The 20,169-nt window shown below is 47.9% G+C and overlaps 7 protein-coding genes across 7 annotated transcripts; 3 read left to right on the top strand and 4 right to left on the bottom strand.

The window, feature by feature from the left end:
• Positions 1-107: 107 nt before the first annotated feature.
• J7337_006606 (uncharacterized protein) lies at positions 108-2,213 on the bottom strand (the record flags this gene model as incomplete). The annotated part of the gene is made up of 1 exon (XM_044824268.1): positions 108-2,213. The coding sequence occupies one exon, from the start codon at positions 2,211-2,213 to the stop codon at positions 108-110; it is 2,106 nt and encodes a 701-aa protein (XP_044679925.1).
• Positions 2,214-2,923: 710 nt separating this feature from the next.
• Positions 2,924-3,733, bottom strand: J7337_006605 (uncharacterized protein; the record flags this gene model as incomplete). The annotated part of the gene is made up of 1 exon (XM_044824267.1): positions 2,924-3,733. One exon carries the CDS (start codon positions 3,731-3,733, stop codon positions 2,924-2,926), a length of 810 nt encoding a protein of 269 aa, XP_044679924.1.
• A 522-nt stretch (positions 3,734-4,255) lies between these two features.
• Positions 4,256-4,912, top strand: J7337_006604 (uncharacterized protein; the record flags this gene model as incomplete). The annotated part of the gene is made up of 1 exon (XM_044824266.1): positions 4,256-4,912. One exon carries the CDS (start codon positions 4,256-4,258, stop codon positions 4,910-4,912), a length of 657 nt encoding a protein of 218 aa, XP_044679923.1.
• A 1,517-nt stretch (positions 4,913-6,429) lies between these two features.
• On the top strand, positions 6,430-8,161 carry J7337_006603 (uncharacterized protein; the record flags this gene model as incomplete). Its single annotated transcript, XM_044824265.1, has 2 exons — positions 6,430-6,731; positions 6,784-8,161. The coding sequence occupies 2 exons, from the start codon at positions 6,430-6,432 to the stop codon at positions 8,159-8,161; spliced, it is 1,680 nt and encodes a 559-aa protein (XP_044679922.1).
• A 2,393-nt stretch (positions 8,162-10,554) lies between these two features.
• On the top strand, positions 10,555-10,982 carry J7337_006602 (uncharacterized protein; the record flags this gene model as incomplete). The annotated part of the gene is made up of 2 exons (XM_044824264.1): positions 10,555-10,620; positions 10,665-10,982. The coding sequence occupies 2 exons, from the start codon at positions 10,555-10,557 to the stop codon at positions 10,980-10,982; spliced, it is 384 nt and encodes a 127-aa protein (XP_044679921.1).
• A 377-nt stretch (positions 10,983-11,359) lies between these two features.
• Positions 11,360-13,026, bottom strand: J7337_006601 (uncharacterized protein; the record flags this gene model as incomplete). Its single annotated transcript, XM_044824263.1, has 2 exons — positions 11,360-12,392; positions 12,443-13,026. The coding sequence occupies 2 exons, from the start codon at positions 13,024-13,026 to the stop codon at positions 11,360-11,362; spliced, it is 1,617 nt and encodes a 538-aa protein (XP_044679920.1).
• A 2,799-nt stretch (positions 13,027-15,825) lies between these two features.
• Positions 15,826-19,898, bottom strand: J7337_006600 (uncharacterized protein; the record flags this gene model as incomplete). Its single annotated transcript, XM_044824262.1, has 7 exons — positions 15,826-15,891; positions 15,925-16,051; positions 16,104-16,430; positions 16,477-17,052; positions 18,547-18,709; positions 18,758-19,568; positions 19,620-19,898. The coding sequence occupies 7 exons, from the start codon at positions 19,896-19,898 to the stop codon at positions 15,826-15,828; spliced, it is 2,349 nt and encodes a 782-aa protein (XP_044679919.1).
• Positions 19,899-20,169: the final 271 nt, after the last annotated feature.

Genomic DNA, 20,169 nt, shown 5'->3' with positions numbered 1-20,169 from the left:
ATAGCAGGTGGCTCACAGACAGACAACGGCTGCTTCCATGGCGCAATAAGAGTTATATCTGTTTACATTTCTTCAATAATGCCCACTGAATCTCTATACCTAACACCTTACAATGAATGACCCTCGACTCTCAAAACTGTCCTCAAATGAGTAAACGCCAACTTCTCTCCCTTATGACAAGCCAGAAGATTCGCCGTCTTGAGAACGTTCTTAATCTGTCGACCATTCAGCTCCAGACCAGCCAGAGCCTTGATATCTTCCTCCTTAATCTCATGTGCAGAGTCGCCCTCAACTTTTGCATCTAGACTGATAGCGCGACTCAAGAAACCTCGCCAGACAGACTCTCGGGCGGTGCTGTCGAGGGGAGGATACTCGAGCGACATGTGGATTCGGCTTTGGAAGGCCTGGTCCATGTCCTTGACGCGATTGGTGGTGAGGAAGAGGATGCCTTCGTAGTATTCAAGCATGCGAAGGAAGATTGAAACGATACGATTGCGTTCGATGTCATGTGCTGAGCGAGCCTCGAGGAAGACGTCGCACTCGTCGAGAAGGAGGACAGCGTTCCAGTTGGCCACCATTTCGAGAATGCGTTGAAGGTTCTCCTCAATGTCGTAGGCATCGCTGCCGAGATCACCAGCGCTCATGATGTACAGTGGAACCTTCATCTCCTCAGCCACCGACTCAGCAGTCAGTGTCTTACCAATACCGGGACCACCAGACAAGAGCATGATGATACCCTTACCCTTTCCAGAGATGATATCATCAAAGACATTCTTGAATTTGACCTGGCTCTGGGCGAAAGCAAGAATAAGTTCCTTTTGGTCGGCAGGAAGAACAAGCGAGTCAAAGGCCTTTTCATTGAACTTGACCTCTGTGACATCATCAATGAAGAACTCCATCCATCGCTTGTTCTTGAGAGAGTAACCGCGGACCATAGGACCCGTCATAATGAGCTGCTCTTCACTGAGAGGAGCGCGCTGGTCATCATCAAAGTCAGGCTTCTTGGCGCCCGAGTCGCTGTAACAGTCACTGAAACAATCATCACTGTCATCATTGCCAGCATCACTATCCCGATCACTGTTGGCAACAGGACCTTCACCGGTCAGGTAGTTGAGCCAAACGGTATGGTCGGGGTTCTGCTTCTCCCAGTTCGCTCCATCGATGACAATGCGCGAGTTGACAGTCTCTTTACGAGACTTGGTCGCATTGACCCACCAGATGGCAGTGCCGCTGTATGCCTTGTAGTGATAGCCCGCAAGGCTTTCAAACTTGCGCCCACGCTCGAGAAGCATCTTGCGTGCCGCATCATGATTGGGGTGGTACTCTAGAGGATAGCATGGGAGGCTGGAGAATGGAGCAGTACCAGGGAAGTCGTTGATCTGCATGGTGATATCGCACCATCCCATGCTTCTTCCATCCCAATCAATACCCTTGCAGTTCATCATGTAGGCAAGGCCACCACATTGTGTCTTTGCGAGGTATCCAGAGTCGAAGCGAACAGCAACGGGTCTTCCCTTAACAGAACCCCAAACTGTGCAGCCAGGAGGGAAAAGAGTCCAAACATGCTCAAAGGCAACAGCGCGGTTCTTAAAATAATCCTCCCGCAGCTGAATAATCTCGCCCAGCTCATCTCTCATGATCTTATGCAATAGCGACACATGCTCGCGGGTGATTTGATCATACTTGAGATCATCCTTCGCAGCAGTGAATTGACCCCATCGATGAACAAAGCACTCAAAGGGAGCATGGAACTTGAGGCGTGAAACATCAGTGACGATACCGGGATAGTCCTCAAAGACTTTTCCGAGAACGCGCTTGAGGTAAGGAGATTGAATAACGAGGGAGTCAATGTCGAGAGGCTTGTTGGAGTCAGCCTCCTTGGGCTTTCGCTTGCGGATGATGACGGCGTATTTTTGGGTCTCCTCATTTTCTGCTGCTTCTTCAAGATCATCAGGGTACTTGTCTGTCCATGATCGGTCTCCGTTCTTATCGAACTTTGCGTAGAGATCTTTGCTTTCTGTGAGGAGACCGACCATGACCTTTTCCTTCTTCTCTTCATCCTCTTTTGGTGTTTCTTCTGTCTTGGCGTCTTCTGTCTTTTGTTCTGTCTTGGTTTGTGTAGTCTCCTCCTTAGGTTCTGTGTCTGCGGGCGTCAAGATGACGGTGGACTCGTCACCGCTGCTCTTGGTTGACTCCATGGTGTCGGTAGTCATGATGTATGTATTGATTGGTGTTGATGGGATATTATGTGAGGGGGAAAGGTTACGAGGAGGGAGGAATGGCGGTTGCAATAGAGATTGAAGATTTAGAATGAAGAAGTGTGAATTAATTTGAGATGATAGCATTTCCTTCAGCTTATTTCTTCCTCTTTATACAACATCGATACAGCCTCAGGCAAGGCCTCCATCTGTAGGCACGACGGCGTATTGCTCACACGGCATTGCCCAGACCCGCAAAAAGGAATGCCAAGTCGAGCTGTGAATAGCTACGCCAGCGAAAATCGATAGCGAATACCGAGTATCATCCCCTCGTAATCATCTGATAGGCTGGATGATTTCATCGGCGACCATTTGCAGCAATTGCTGACCGTGCTGATTGCAGCACAGCCCATCAATGGATCTAGATCCAGGCACCGGCCCATAAGGCTTAGGCTGCCTGTAGGCATCCAACACTGCCCCAAAACTGGAAAAACAATTGTAATTGGTATAGCTAGTTTTCGTCGAACCAAAGTTCCATCTAAAGGAAACTGAGCCTGGGATTGGATGGCCGAAAGAGTCATCCAGATCTGTTGTTTGAGGATCTGCAGAGACACGAATGTTGAGCGACGTGAACCTCACATCATCACAGGCAGCAAAGCTACACCAACGAATAATCAGAGATATCGTGGGAAAAAAGTCTTTTCTGTACTACCGTGAACAGGTAATTACAAATTTCCACCATCGAGGATACTTGCAGCAGCTTCTTTGATAGCAGCCTGCGCCAAGATAAACAGACTTGGCCCAACACTAATCCTCGCAACACCAATTTCACCCAATGCCTTAGTTGACAACGCATCCTTGGTCCTATGCGCCAGCTTGACCGCAACCCTTCCATCAAGCTCTTTCACCAAAGTCTCGACCCATGCATCTCGTAGTCCCCGTCCTGATCCACCCCAGTAAAATACTGTTGTAGCACCAGCTTCCAGGTACGCCTTTCCGCGTTTGATAGCTTCTTCCATCGCCTCATCTTCTGAGAGGCCTGTGTCGACGTGGAAGGTGTCGCAACGTGCATTAACGACAAAATCGGGACAACCTGCATCAGAGGCAGCTTTGAGAGCTGTCTTTAGACGTTGGACTTGTTCGTCGATGGGGTAGAATTCGGATGTTTCAGAGCTCACGTCCTCGATGTTGGCGCCGACAACACCAAGCCCAACGGCTCGCTTGATCGTAGACTCAATCTGAGACCCATATCCGTCTTGTAAATCGGCAGACAACGGAATGCCAGCCGCTTTGGCGAGCGGTGCAACCTTGCCAATCGCTTCCATGTTCTGCTCTAGGGTGAGCTCCTCATCTTGGATACCGTATGTAGCTGCAACGGCCCAAGACGCTGTCGCTAGAGCCTTGACTGGCTTAGAAGTCCCATGGTTGAGTGATGTGACAGTTTGGAACGAAGCGACGTCCCAGATATTCGGGAAGACGACTGGCGATGAAGGCTTGTGGAGGGCCTTGAGCTGTTTGGCGAGGTCGTTGGACATGGTCGATCAAGGTTGATGATGTATACGATGTTGGTAGTTCTTTGTTTATGTCTCACTTACAATGTTTCTCACGATCTTTATATGCCAAGACAGAGGAGTCATACTTACATGTCAATACTTTAGTGTTGCTTTTGATGTGAAGGGCGCGGGGGACGGCGTTATTCGGCATAAGACGGGTTAGGTGAGTTATACCGACCACATCAACGAGGCTTTCCAACATCAATAGTTGCATTTTGTGGCCTCGTTCTATACTCCTCTTCAGATTCAAGAATCTTGAAAGACTCCAACATGGCCGCTTTCACTTCACACAGCGCAGTTGATCTTCAAGCTTTCCCGTCAATATGGACAAGGGTACCTCGCTAGACCTTCCGCTTGGGATTCGCTTGTGGGGATGTCCCATAGCGATTCAATGCTAGAGGACGGCTCAGCAGTGTCACAATATTTCAGAATCGTGTCACCATTTTGTGACTGAATCATCTTCAGTGCTCCCTCTCACTCACTGCATCACTCCCCATCGCGAAGATGCCTCTCCAGCTGCGCCCAGCTGTCCCAGAGGACATCCCCGAGATGTGCCAGGTCTACTACTCAGCTTTTGGTGACACCTATATCGGAAGCCGTGTCTTCACGTCCGACATCGATGCCTCAAATCGCTTCTTTCAGAAGGCCTTTATGGATGATATTGCAGACCCTCTGTGTGAATTACTCGTTATTACGCACAAATCCTCACCAGGCTCAAAAGACGAAAAGGTAGTCTCGCTAGCAAAATGGGCCCTCCCTGGTGCCCCAATCCAAGATCCTCCACCAGCCGAAGCATGGCCAGCAAATGGTGATCTCGCAGTCGAGTTCTTTGGCGCTATGACAAGAGGCCATCGCAAGTTGATAGGCGATAGACCTCATTATTACCTTGAGCTTATCTGCACGCACGAGATTTGGCAAGGCAAAGGCGCGGGCACTCTACTTCTCCGCTGGGGCATCGAGCGTGCAGACACAGATGGTCTCCCATGCTTTCTTGAGGCTACACCCAAGGGAAAACTGGTGTACGAGAAGCTCGGATTCAGGGTAAAAGCTGAGGAGGAGTTTAAGTGGTCGTTCGGAACGTTTGTGGAGACTTACATGGAGCGTGATGCAAAGATCGAGAAGCGGACAATGACGCGGCCGAAATCCAAGGAATTCGCGTAGATCTTTGTGTCACTGAATGGAGATTTGCGCGGGTTACAAACACTGACTGGACTGCTTTTCTGTCTCCCGCGCTGGTGGATGGGTTCCTTGCATCTTCAACTCCCAACTGCGAAATGATACACAATGTGCACCTGCGAATGGATACATTATGCCTGCGGGCACGAAGAAAAAGCCCGATATATCGACTGCACGACGAGAAAAGAAATCGCCAACAGCTCAGAATGCTCATGCGGGAGTGTTGACTTTACCGTTATTCGATCGCTACGGCCATGCGGAAAGGCCGGATGTGCATATAAGGAATGCATGATGAGAGGATGGGTGTGTTGCAGATGTGGAAAGGGACCTAATGAGGGTCATGTTTGCAAGCAGGATGTCAAGCCATGGCGCTGGGATTACTTTGAGTGTGGGCATGATTTTTGTAAGGACTGCAGACCATGGAGGGGAGAACAACAAAATGGACATCATGGGGGTCATTCGAGAAGAGGATCGAAGGAGATGATTCGAAAGGGGCTGCATGTTATCACTGGAAGGACAGAGAGAGTTTGACGATGTTACGACGTCTACGGAGTATGGCCTGAGGGAAAGCTCTAGAGCAGAATCTGCATATTAAGTTTGCAAATGATACCATCCTAGGAAAGAAAACTCAGGATCTTAACCCCAAGTAATAAAAATATCTAAGTAAATTTAATCTAAATTTAGGGGAATTCTTACTTAAATCCATTTTAATACCCTATAATAAGGTTCGGTGTTTTCTTGCTCCCTGAGGCCATTGAAGCTATCACGGATGTTTAAACTCGGCCGAGAGACCGATGGACCTGACGATCATCCCCCTTAATGGTTGCAAGAAAACCCACGAAAATTCTCCAACAGAAATGCCAAGAAATACGGAATCTCCGGACTTTTGCTGCCTCGGCCTGGCGGGGGGATCGTGGCGTCTACGTGGCTATGACATCTTATCATGACGTCGATCCTTTGCTGGTCTTTTTTTTAGTTATAAAAAAAATCTAGAAGATCTTGGTAACTGTGCACAAGACACTTGCAGCCGATTCGGTCACCAAATGGGAATAGATCAATGCTTCTCAGGCTTTTGCAGGTTTTTTGTCGCGTGACTTGCCCCTTGTTTTATGATGCTGACGATGATGCTGTGAAACCGTTTCTTTTACTCCTTTTTGATTATTTATGTTGTTTGCTTTCCCCCTTTTTTTCCATTGTCGAAATTGCTGGCTCTTTCAGCGAATAGTTTGGCCATTTTCTTGCATGTGAAAGAAGTGCTGTACCCTTGTCATAGCGTCCCGTCCGTGTAAACGTCACCAAAGAGATACAGCCACAATTAGATTTATTTGCGTTGTACGAGCAATCCAATCGCCGACGGACTTTCGCTGCCATTTCTTTCAAGCACAAAATTTCTATCGTTATTGAACTTACTTAACGATTATTATTTCTTTATTGTCTTTATCCTTGATTGATACACAACACGCGACACTTCATTTCTGCGCGACGTCGCATCAACCCTCATCATGAACGCCTCCAAAATGTCCTACCTCTCACGCCTAAGCCCGATTCCTGCATTCCCTGAATACACAGGGCCCTACAAGGTCGGCACCGTCGATGTCGAGATCCCTATCTCCGAACTTGAAGCGCCCAGCGTTGCCCCCGAAGGCGTCGATAAGATCCATACCGTCCAGTATCGTATGTTCTACCCAGCTGTTCCCGAATCGCACGAGAAGCACATCAGCTGGTTGCCCAATCCTCAGCGACAGCACCTAGTCGCATACACAAAGTTCCTTGGTATTGGACCTATGCTGGCAGAATTCCTTTCGTAAGTGCGCCGAATCTGAATCGTTCCTATAATTTGCGCTGACAATCTGAAGATTCCTGCCCCGACATCTTCACTATACTACGATCCCAGCCCACAAGAATGCGAAACTCCTTGAATCGTCAACCGAGAACAAGCGATGGCCGACCATGATCTTTTCCCATGGTCTGGGAGGGTGCCGAAACTCCTACTCTTACATCGCCGGCTCCCTTGCCTCTCACGGTATCGTCGTCATCTGCCCTGAGCATCGCGATGGCAGCGCTGTCGCAAGCTTCATTCGAGTTCCCGAGAAGCAAAACGGAACCATCACCTCCAACAGCCGAATCCACGTTCCCTACGAGAAGATCTCCCACGATCTCAGCCCCGAAGTCTACCAAGCCCGCGAAGCCCAACTCCGAATTCGATGCTGGGAGCTCGGTATGATCCATCAAGCCATGCTCGCTGTTGACAATGGCACGCGATTGACCAACTTGAACCGTTCGACCCCAAGCCTCGATCAATTCATCGGTCGATGCAATATCCACGAGCCTGGAAGCATTATCTTCGCTGGCCACAGCTTTGGTGCTGCTACTATGACGCAATTCCTCAAGAGCACATATTACGCTGATGTTCCAGAGGTGGCTGCAATGGGAGAGCCCATCTTTGTCCCTGCTGAGGGCAGTGATATTCGAAAGCAGGTCACTGAGAAGACCCTCGTCATGCTCCTCGACATGTGGTGCATGCCCTTGATGGCCCCCAACTCGGCGCCTCTGTTCAACCTGCCGCTGCCTGCATATGCCGACAAGGCCAGCGCTCCTGGTGGAAAGGCTATTCTGGCAGTCGAATCGGAGCACTTTTTCAAGTGGACAGACCATCTTCACATGAAGGCTCGTGTTTTGAGCCCTGACCCTACTGTCAAGGTCGTCACACCTCAACTATTCGAGCGGCCTAGTGGCTACAAGATGTCAGAGCCAAACTTCTTCTACGTCGTCAACTCCGCACATCTCAACCAGTCTGACTTTGGAATCTTGTTCCCATGGTTGACGCAAAAGATCTTCAAGGCCGAGCAGCCCGAGCGAGCGCTTCGTCTGAACCTTCGCGCTCAGCTCCAGATGCTTCGCGAGAACAACGTACCCGTTGGTCGCACATTCGCTGGAGACCTCGTTGACGGTACTTCGTTCGATAAGCTCGACAAGTTCAACGAAGCCAACGGCGATCCTTGCAAAGACGGCATCAACAGTGACCAAGCCATCTTTGATAAGAGCGGCAACAACCCTGTCGAGTTCTGGCGATGGATCGACATCATTGGTCTGGGCGACGCTGGCGGCAAAAAGACGACTGAGAAGAAGGTCGAAGAGGGCGAGGAGGAGATGAAGGGCGAACTTGACCCTAGTGAGGAGTTGCCCGGAGCACCACCTTCTATGACCGGAGCTGTCGGTGCTGCTGCAGCGTAAAAGGATAACCAAAATGATTATGAAAGCGATTTGACCTTTGGATGGGATAACTTGGAGATACCTCTTTTGGCGCAAGGTTAGGAAAGGCATATTGGATTTGTAAGGATAATGGATGCGAATACCAGCTAGGCTCTTTTGTAAAGTACGAATACATCTTGATTCATTCTTGACCTGCATATCCCATCTCAATGACTAGAGTTGACCCATCATTCTGCCATATTCCTCCGACGCCACCAAACACACACTTTGTCGACACGGGATTCCACATTCGTCCTGTTATCTCACCATTTTTCACGGTGACATCCAGCCTCGGCGCACACGCAACGGTTCGGCATGTTCTTTCTGTCGCAGATAGGCATTGGCCAGCTGGGATGCTTATGCGCTGTTCTGCATCGGTGAAGTTCGACCACGCGGCTATGGCGACTGGGCAGGCGAGTCGATCGGGATCGGGTTCCTGATTATGGTTAGTGACGTCGAGTGTCTGAGACTAGAGATCTTGCCGTAGTGCAGACGAGTGTCTCAGGTGTGTCGTCAGATGGAGGTTTGAGATACTGGAGCGGATCGAGGCCGGTTTTGTTCAGGAAGGACGACCATGGGAATTTATCTATGAAGGATGTTGGTTCATCGTGACGTCTCTTCAAAATTTCTTTTCCCTGCGATAAAGATGCTAGCAAGATAATAACCGTCTTGGTGAACATGGTGAGCAATGCCGCTTGCAGGTGGTGATGCTATGTCTCAGGCTAACATCAGCGATGGAACAACCAACAAGATTTTTTCAAGCGTTCCTTACTGATTGATTAGGAAGTTTTCGAATGTCAGTTTACTTGATAGACTGTTCGAAGGGTCGCAATTGCAGCTTCTAGAAAGCTTCAAACTAAGAGATCACTTTGATGGAGACTCCTGCTTCTTATACTTCCACGCAAATGCAATTCTTATGTCATTTACTTGGCTAGATCTCGGTGACTATAGAAACACTGCCCCTTCGCTTATCTTTCGCCAAATGAAGCATGGCAGACCTCGTACATGAGGTCGTGATGTGCGTGGTTCCGGATGCGGAGGCGAGACTGACGGGCCGCAGTTCTTGTGTTCTCGATCCGGTGACAGGTACTTGAGACACAAGGATACAAATGGGTCTTTAGGGATCAAGTGCTGGTTCCAAGCGAGGCTTTCCATAAACGCATGGTAGTATACAGGAGCTTCCTGATACTTGTAGTGATGTAAAGCTGATGCCTGGTAGAGTCGAACAAATCTAGATATTAGAATCAGGACTATAGGCACTTTACTAGCTCAACACTAAGGTAGAAGCCTGTCTTTAGGATATAAACTTTACTGTCGCTGCCGCTTGTTCAGTATTTTTTCGTACCTGCACCAATTGATGTCATAGAAGTGAGACACCCCTAGGGGCCTGTGCCTAACCAAGCACCTGCACATCCGCCGGGCCGATAATGTTGCTATGGTAAGGTAGAGGAGAGAAAAGCCAGCTCAGTCAGTACCTTTGACTACCTAACAATTGACCTCCCAAACATTGGCCTATCGACCGTTGGCCCCCAAGCCTCATGCTATGTCCCACTTACGCCCTTTACTCCCTGCTATTTCCGCCCGAGGGTCTGGCCAAGGCGGAAATGGAAGCGTGAGCAGCTCCTCAAACACCCTTGGCCCCCAAGAGGAAGAACGTCGGCACCGCTTGTCTTGTCTGCAAGAAGCGTAAAGTGAGAGTAAGTCAATCGAAATCTTGAGTGGGTGAATTAATCGGGCTGATTTATTAACTGTGTGATGGCCAAGAGCCATGATGCGCCGTCTGTGTCAAGCGCGGCCTTCTATGCGAATACTCTCCCACGGAGAACCAGAGCAATAAAGTCATCTGGCGCAAATTGACAGACATTGAAGAGCGTCTTCAGGCTCACGGAGAGCTTTACAGCATCTTACAACACAAAAGTGAGGAGGAGAGTCTATCCATCATTCGTCGAATCAAAAGCGGCCAGGACGTTCAGACTGTTCTCCGACATCTCCAGGATGGTGATTTGATGCTTCGAGTTGCGCTTGTTCCCCAGACATGTCATCGATGTAGCTTCCCATTCAGTCCTGAAAGACCCCATTTCTTGCGCGCCGAGAATAATCCATACTTCCAATCTCGTATCTAGGAGATGGTTAATAAGGATGCGGCGGCGAGGAATTCGAATGGTGGATTGAATGCGGGAGCAGTCGAACACCAAGCCCAATACAGAGCATCGTATCATGCTGCTAAATTGATAGAGCCACGCATTGATACATTGAGGCCGTCGCAACGGACACTAGTTCCAGCAAGCGAGAACTTGCTGCGAGAGCTTCTGAATATGTACTTGTACGAGTATCCGACATTTACTTTTTTCCACAAGGACCACTTCTTAGACGACATGGCCGCTGGTTGCGAGAACTTTTGTTCATCGTATCTCGTCAATGCGATCCTCGCCGCAGCATGCGTAGGTTGAAGTAGCTCATTGCCCACTTTAGCTGACAGCTGTAGCATGCATACACCAAAGCCGCGCACCGCACAGAGTTTTGGAACCCGCAAGCGCTGCAGTATCAGTTCTTTGCTGAGGCCAGAAGGATTCGAGAACTCGAGGCTCGTGAAGATTCGTTGACAACTATCCAGGGTCTTCTTGTCTCAACCAACACCTATAACATGAACAGCATGGACGAGATTGGGTTCTCATACATTGTTCAGGCTATTTCGATGGGAAACCGGATGAAAATATTTAATACCTACCCAAGTACCATGGATGATAACAGCAAGGTTTCTCGAGGACTGACAGCTTGGGGAGCCTTTCACTTCCAGGCGTAAGTAAGACGAGAACAATGAGGTTCGAGAAACTGACATGTTACTCTAGACTGTTTTCTTTCCGTTTCTTTCGACCACTCCTTATCAAATCACGTCCTAAGTTCCCTTTACTAGACCCCAGGGACAACCCCGCTTGGTACCCTGAGATATAGATCATGTACCCTTCGAGTCAGAATCCGGTATCTATCCAGCTTGGTGACCATTTCAAAGCTATATCAGAATTTCGATCTCTCATCAACAATATTGGCGGATATGCCTTTCCGGGCCGATACGAGACCATTGGAAAGTACTAGAGAAATGCAAATAGACACCCGAAGTTGATGGAGCTGTTTCAATAAAAGCTAACGACCTCTTATAATCTCGACCTACAAGCAACGACTTTACTCCTTTGCCTGACCCTTCTCCCATATGCTCTTGAATATCAAGCATCTTGGCTCAATGACGTTCGCGTTCCTAACATCCAATGCCTTTACTGGTTCTTTGGTCATATCAGGTCTCACACCCCCCCCAAAGACACCGATCTTGGGAATTTGTTCCCACCCAGGGCCATTGTCGGGATCTCTGATGAACTTCCCCCAAGCCTTCTGCATCTCCCTGCTCAGCCTCTCCTGAAACTCAGTGGCGCCTTTCTCGGAATACGTCCCAAAGAGGGTTGGAATCTCCGCAGAATGATATGCTCCACTGCCCTTGAAGATCTCAGTATTGGCAAAGCTCGCGTTGTAAATGTATCGCCAGGTCTTGATATCTGCCTTAGCAAAGTCCTCAGCCACGTAGCGAATGGGACACTGCATGCCGATTTCAGTGGCCATTCTGGTGACCTGATCGAATTCGTTGTTGATTCCGGGAGATCCGATGGGGTAGAGGAACTTGAGTAGCGAGACTTGAAAGTCACTTATCCCAGGGGCTAGGGTTTTCAAAGCATCCTTTACGGTGATATTCATGAACTGAGGAATTCTTGCCTCATCGGCTGTTGTGCCCAACATGACAGGAACTCGGGCCATGAGCTTCGGCTTGTTCTTTGACATGAGGCGGATTTCGCGGGGATAGTTTGATAGTGTGACCCCGTCATCGCTGAGAGGTGCAAAGTCAAGCATGCCCCTTTCAATAATATCCTTGAGCTTAGCAGCTGGGATCTCGCGCATGCACTTGAGGACTTGATCAAAGTCGCCTTTGTCACAACCAGCTAGCTTGGTTGCAGTTTTCCAAGAACCAGTTGGTGTGACGTTTGTTGAGGCAGAACCAGACTGAAGGATAGCTGCGCGAAAGGGGAGAGGGTCTGGTGGAGCTGTGAGAAGATCATCGACACTTCCTGCACCAGCACTTTCACCAAAGATGGTGACTTTCTCGGGGTCTCCTCCAAAGGCAGCAATATTGTCTTGCACCCAAGACAGGGCTAGTCGTTGGTCAAGGAAGCTGTGATACATTAGTATAAAAGTATAGTCAAACTGTTAGATCTTACTCACCCAAGATTCCACTGTCCCTTTGGCAAATCGTAGGTTTCGGGAAATCCAAAGATATTGGTTCTGTAATTGACAGTAACTACAACCAGGTCTTCATAGCCCGCCATCTCGGATCCTTCATAGTAAGGCAAAGATCCAGACCCATGACTAAAACTTCCTCCATGATTCCAGAACGCAACAGGCTTTGAGCCGGCCTTTGCACCGACAGGGGCATAAATGTTCAAGTTCAAGCAGTCTTCGCTAGTTCCTGCTGGGGGTCCAGGGGTAGCAAATATCTCAATCGTTTGGTTTCGTCGTTCTTCGGGATAGTTGAACTTCATAAAACAAGCGGGCTTGTAAACGGTGGCATTGTAGGGAGTGCCCCATGCTTTGGCTGGCTTTGGCGGACTGAAGCGGATAGGCTTTTCGGCGAAGGGGATACCGAGAAACTGATTGACTTTGGTCTTGGAATCAGGAATGGATGTTGAAGTCCCGATTATGATACCGTTGTCGATGGTAGCGGTTGGATCACTGACGGTTTTAGATTGTGGAAGAGCGAGTGTTGCTCCCGCACAGAAAGCGACTGTAAGAAGCTTGGAGGAAACCATGATGACCGATGGTATTAACATAACCGAGATCCAGGGAGTGTCAGAGCTATTTATACAGCGACCACCTCATCTTTGACCATGTCATTGGCATGCTAAGAAGCCAAGACATAGTGGACAAACTTAATTCCGCTGTCAAGATCAGCAAGCATTAACATTAAATATCTAAGCTCCGCCTATTCTCAGAGGCTCAGATACCATAAATCAGGCAATAGCCAATGGCAAAGCCAGACTTATACCGAAACTCTGACTTTATCGAGGCGATATTGACCTTACTGAACTCGGTAGTATGCTGCGCTTTGCCTGATTGGTCAGATGCTGAGATGTAGCTCTTGGCTTTACAAGGGTATCGCAACATGAGGCCCAAATGGGTTTAGAGCAGAGCCTCAGCTCTTCCTCGTATGGGGCTGTAAGTTGGCACAGCCTCTGATGAAATGAAAAGCCGAGGCTGTAAAGAATTTGATCCTTTACTATGATGTCAGTATTTCCGCTCTGTTCTTTTTGCTAGAGGAGACGGTAATTTCCGGCTGTCGAAAAGAACGACATCAAGCTATCTTGTCAAAACATCAGATGTTCGTATCAAATCGAACATTATGTTAATATATCTATATAAGACAAACATTCTTTCTACTACTTTCCATAAGATCCTTCAACCTTGTACGGCGTTGATAATTCTTGGGCATGTCAAAATCAAGTCTTCCAACACGCTCGTAGTATTGACCTGCCTTTCGCAAGAGAATCCCTCCACATGGCCTATAGTATCAGGATCAACAACAGTTGATTCTTCATAGTCACTCGGACCAATAAATCCTCGTAGTTTATGAAGCACATGTAGTCCTAGAAAAAGCACCTCCAGCATTTCAAATCTTCCAGGCATCAGACTTTCGGCATCATATTCAAAGTTCACGGCGTATTCCCCTTCGCTACCTTCCGCGAAAATGACGTGACATGAAAACACAGGTCTTTTTACTGTTGAAACAATATCGGTTTCCGTGAACGGTCTTCCTAAGTTTATGTTGATCAGTGGAGCTTCAAATCGAAGAGCACGTTTGTCGGGAGTGTCGAGGTTTATGGGGCTGCGGTTGTCTGGGAAGACATTTGGATTCGTAAAGCGTATGAAAGAATATGAGACTGGGAGAAACCAAGCATTAAGGCACCTCGTAGCCCAAGACCAGGTGGGTACTCCAGCAAGTGCATTGTGAGCTTTGTCATACGAGTTCTTCCATAGCAACCCATCAGCAAGGTGTGAACGAAACACTCCGGCAAAGTACTCGCCACCGTGGAGGTCGACAAGTCGGTTAGCCAAGCCTTGAATTGCGATAAGTCGATCAGTCTCGAAGGTGAAATGCATCTTGGAGTATCTGGATATAAGCTCTGTCCACGCATCGCCCATTGCACTATCAGGTTCTTGGGCAAGGCTTGTATGCGACTGACTGGTTCTGATGTCTTGAGCAGTGTCCAAGTCACCTCCATACCCAAGGCTCTTCGTTGTGCCGTTACATTGCCATATAAGGGCATGCTTGGTCCAATGAAGGATACGAGGCGACAGAACGGCCTCTTGTAGACACCATCCTCTTGATCTCAGCGGCTCAGCGGACCAATCTTCTGAAGGCGATGGTCTTGGTACCGAGAGACAGATATACTCTTCCTTGTCATTGTTGAAAGCTAGTACACAAGTTCTGAGAGAATATTTTCCAGCAGTCTGCTCAACATAGAGTCCCTGGCTACTATCAGAAGCAGCGGATGCCGAGATGAGGCACTTAGAATGTAGGTAGTATGCACCAATGCGCGGTGCTTCTGTATTCCAATCGTCAAGGTACACATCATCAATATCTGACTGGATGATACATATAGCATCAATCCATAAATATCGAAACTTCAATAGTCGCGTCAGTTGGATAGCATCTTGTATAGTCTTCGGGAGGTCATGTACTGCGATCCCTTCGCGCCTCGCAGCTATTGTTGCTCGTGTAGTTTTGGCCTGTTCATTGGTGGAGCACGCCACGTTTGTTGACACAATCGTGAATCTGATCGCAAAGATCTTCTTTCAGATCAGGCTCCAAGGCCATTCTTAATGATCCTGGAGCAGCTTTCTGTTGTTCCGTTAATCTTTGAGAGTGATGAGTGGTGACAATAACTTACCACGAATTCTTCCTCATTTCTAATGAGATGTATGGATATCGGAAGGAGAAAAAGAACATCTCCAACGTAGAATCTGCAGACTTCAGGCCAGTTACCCGCATCAGAATCATCGCCTCTTCCCGATAGGCCGATGTAGCTTTTCGTGGGTAACCATAGGAAACAGGGACCTGTCGGAGGAGTGTTTAAGCCCATGGTTCCAAGATTATATTATACCGTAGCACGAAAACTGCGAGAGAGACAGCAACCTCTGCCTGCTGAGGTCTCAAGGGCCTCGAAAGAGTCGTGATGTCGAATAGCAGCCGACACATGCCATTCTTCGAGGTTCCATGGTATGTGGCGGCAAGCATGGCACCTCCATTCGGCGGAGGTTCTACCCTCCATGGTTAGCACCCCTTGCGCGATTTCTTTTGTGCTTCTGGGAGACTTGAGACATGGAGTCATTGATTTAAGACGTGAAAGTCTAGAGTTGTAGCGCATGAGAGTCAGCAAGCCACCATGCAGCTCGGCATCCTGACCAATCAACTGGGCTAGCAATTTTCGACTAACAACGTAGAACTACGACTACCTCAATAAGAGTAATTTTCAATTCCGAATACTTATTTACTGAAAAGGTATATACATAAAATATCATTAATGCATCTCTTGGGGCGACAGGACACCTTAGTTCTCGTCCATGAGATAGACATCGCGCTCAAGGGCACGAGTGTTGAGCTTGCATTTATTAGCCTGATAATCTTCATAAAAGTTTACTAGACTTACCACCTTGGAGGGAATGTTGTGAAGATCAGTGATACCAATCTGAGCAGCATCCGCAAGAATCTCAGTCTTGAGGATCTGAATAAGCTTCTTGGGGCCCTCAACACCATAGACGTTGGAGTACATGAAGCTTGAGAAATATCAGCAGAAGTACTTAAGTGATTAACAAGAAGGGAACTTACGGACGACCAAGACCAACAGCCTTAACTCCGAGAGCCAGCAGCTTGATAACGTCACTTCCGTAACGGATACCGCTGTCAGCGATGACCTCAGTCTTTTTGAAGATCTCAGGGGCGTTGCGTCGAAGCTCATATGCAATCTCAAGTGGAGAGGGAGAGTAGTCGACTTGACGACCACCGTGATTTGAGAGCCAGATACCATCAGCACCAGCCTCAACAGCACGGAGAGCGCCTTCAGTGGTTGTGATACCCTTGAGAATGATGGGAAGCTTGGTGTGAGACTTGATCTCGTTGAAAAGATCCCAGCTCAACACAGAAGTGGCTCCATTACTGAAGTTTGTTAGTTGATTTTGGTGTTGAAGGATACTGAACATACGCGTTGGTGGTGTCATAGCGGGCAGCACGGTGACGAGTAGATGTAGCAGGGGTATCAATAGTCCAGACAAATGCTTTGACGCCTTGGTCCTCCGCACGCTTCATAGCATCCCAAGTAACAGAGAGGTTGGCATTGGAGTAAATCTGCTGGAAGATGGTGTTGCCACGCTTCTTGCGCTGGGCACCAATCTCTTCAATGGTTTTGGTGGCATAGAGAGCAGCAACATAGAGAATATCTTCATCAGCAGCTGCGTCAACAAAGTTGAGTTCACCGCGGTCAGAGTCACCATAGCCAGCACGAGCGGCAGGTGAGATGAAGATGGGAGCGCTAAAGTTATGGCCTAGGATAGTAAAGCCAAGAGTCTCGTTAAGGCCTTTCACGCTGGCGAGCTGGTGAGGTCGGAGTCTGGCCTTCTCCCAGACCTTGAGGTTGTTGCGGTAAGCCCACTCTCCCGCAGCAGCAGTACGATAGAAAGCGTACTGCTGATCAGTCAAGACTTGCCGGGCAGCAAAATCAAAATCAGGAACGCTGCGGATATCTTTGAGGAGAGGACGGCTGCCCTCGGTCCAGTTGGTGCTAGCGAGGTAAGTGTTTAGACCAGTGTCAGGCTCGTTGAGCCAGGGCTCATAGGCCAAGACGGCAGCCGCCAGAGACAATGATAGTTGAGGTACGCATAATGAATGGATTTACCTACCGGAGGTCAAAGTAAGAATGACTGTAGCACCTAGGCTAAGAGAATAAAGAGCAAGATAATAAGTGGAAGAAGAGCCAGAACATCAGAGCCAGCAGATAGGGGAAACGCGCCTGGATAAATGGAAATACCTGGCCCATGACACCCGCGGACAAGACTTCGGTTATGGCATGTCCTTGAGTTTGCTATTGGAGTTTCATATGCCCTGAGGTTAATGAATAGTAGGCACTGCTATGCCTTCTCGGATCTAGCCTGTGACAGTCGTGGGGGTCGATGCCTTGATCAGATTGATAAGATCTATCAAGTCAAGGACAGCAAGAGGAAATATTCGCCGAGAATTTACTGTTAGTCTAGATTAGGCAAATACGAATATCATCAGTTCAATATCACGCCTCTTATTCAAGCACTTTAAGGCCCTTTGTTTCTGCTCCTGAGACCCTTTCTGATGATATCAACAAGCCTTGAATATGTCTGATGCCGGAACCCTGGCGGTCGAGAACGGTGAAGAGCCTCATTTATTACATGAATGATACAATCCACTCTCTTATATCGCCAACATCCCAAACTCCACCATTCATCCCATCTTGACCACGATGAAGTGGGTAGGTGGGATGCTGAATAACCCTCATTTTAGCCTCACCTCCACGATCCAACAGTTGTGGAGTTTATCCACTTTGACAACGGCCAAGGGTCTCTAACAGGAAACCAGAAGCCTCTCCAAGACAAAGTGGATTCTGCCATCTTAAGCAAAGACTTGTACTACTGTTGATAGAGGGAATGATCGAGATCGTCGTATCTCGTTTTGACAGGCTAGCTTGTAACATGGTAATTTTTCCGTCCCTCAAGGCCAAACTTTAAAAGATTAATCTGGCATAAACTATCCACTCATAGACGAAGGAGTATGAAGGAATTACTTCTTTGGGAGTCATTGATCGAAGTGACATTCTTGGCGCATGAGCCGATCAGCCGGAACTTGGCCTTTGATTTTATGAAACTCACTTTTCCAAGATATGTCTTTGCTTCTTATGGATCACTACCTATTGTCTATGCTGGATGTTTCATCCGCCCTACTGGTATAATTTAAAATAGCCGGCGGATAATTCAGCATAGGCATAACAGTAGCCTCATTCTTAGCAGCTATACTCGCCGAGTCTATAAATGCTCCGGGGGTGAAGCCATGTTGAAAACGTAACAACTGCTATTTCACTGCCAATACCCTAAGTCCTTATGCCATATAGCTTTGAAAGTATATCCCGTTTGCCATTACCTAAGAGTTGCTAATTGTAGATAAGTGAAGGTCGATATTACAATCAAGCTGGAAGTAGCGGAGAGGATCAAGTTTATTATCTGTTAAAGATTATGATAAGTCAAGGAGATACATAGAGTCGATACTATCTTGCTCAACCTTCTCACGCCACAATGTGTAATTTCCAAGGATCTTGTTGTGCTCCTTCTTGAGAGTTCTGGGATTGTGGTTTTCAAAGGCCATGCTCCAGATTGCTTGGGATTCTTCTTTTGCTGTCTTCCTTGCGGAATCAACCCCTTGAAACTTGTTAGTCGATAGTCCTCAACAATGTCTGCAAAACTCACCAATATGCTGTGCCAGAACTGGATATAAAGCATATCTATCAAGACCACTGCTCGAAGCAGTTTCATCGAGCATCAAGTCTATCTGCCCTTCCTTCCTCTCCTTCAGGCTATCTATTATCAAAGGGACCTGAGCTCGCGGGAAAATCATTGCCTGTGAGCAGCATCCGAAAGGCTCTTTGAAAACTCCAGGTTGCGGAGGAAATAACGATGCTTTTCCTGACTGATACATCAGTACTATCAGTCCTGGTACCAGTATAAAGGCTGTTACTGCGAGTGTCTCCATTTCGAGATACCTGCGTGAACCTCGCCATTGTCGACGCACGAGCCACACGGATGCCGCGATTCCTATATCAATGCCTAGGATGATCAAGAATTCGTTGTTTCCGCCAATCTTGCGACTCGACCACCCCGTTGATCTCTCCTGGTTGAAAAGACGCATGAAGAGCCAGTTGCCAGAGTCAGATATCTCTGATAGTCCTTGTAGAATTTTCGTAAACCATCCCTCAGCTAGAATGATATCATCCTCAAACATGCCAACGTATAATGCGCCAGTGGCGTAACATCGTTCGAGGGCGTAAGTGTAATCGAAGACACCTTTCTCTTGATATCGTCCGTTTTGTTCGAGGTCATTCAGATGTTTCGTTTGTGTATCGTTCACATCGTAGGTAAAAATGTCGTCGGCTGCATGGTTTAGCCACTGGTGGTTCCAGCCAGGATGGCGTCTTGGATCGGTTTCCGCTATTAGGATGGATATATGGAGGTCATCTCGTTCTTCCTTCGAAAGGCCGTGCACCATACTCCCTATTGTCATCTGTTATCCCAATGAGCTTGAGCATGATCATCCATCTTGGGTAGCACCTACAGGGAGGTATTGTGTCTCACGCTTCACAGAGCTCAGTGCTACACAAAGAAGTTTGTTTCCATCTCGTGCTTTGCCCAGAGCCGGCCTTTTCAGGTCCGGGTACGAGTCTATTAGCATCTCGACTTCGGCTTTGCGATGTTCGGAGTAACGCGTCTCGTATGCTCGTGCTTTATCGAAGAAGACACTCCCGGGGTCACGATAGAAATGAGTCTGGCCATACCAAGTCAGACATAATAGCAAAGCGATGCATGTCGTCGCTTTCACGAGTAGACTGAGCATATTGAAGATATTGATTGCTCTACAAGTCACGGTAGAACATTCCAGGGATGATCTCAACTTGTATCATATTTAAGAGCCCCATAAGTTTCGCTCCTTCTCGGTAGTAATTACATGACCAACGTGACTGCTCAAGCTGATCAAACTTTAATTCTTAGTAATTACTGACATTTCTAACGCTGCGGCCAATGACGGATTTGGAAAATGCCGATTTTCGTATAATCCTACAACGCGAAGGATCTACACCTGTTTCGAAGGATGTCTAAATTCAAAT

The sequence above is a fragment of the Fusarium musae genome, chromosome 5 (genome assembly GCF_019915245.1).
Source record: "Fusarium musae strain F31 chromosome 5, whole genome shotgun sequence".
Classification (NCBI taxonomy): Eukaryota; Fungi; Ascomycota; class Sordariomycetes; order Hypocreales; family Nectriaceae; genus Fusarium; species Fusarium musae.
This window is presented reverse-complemented; position numbering and strand designations above follow the sequence as displayed.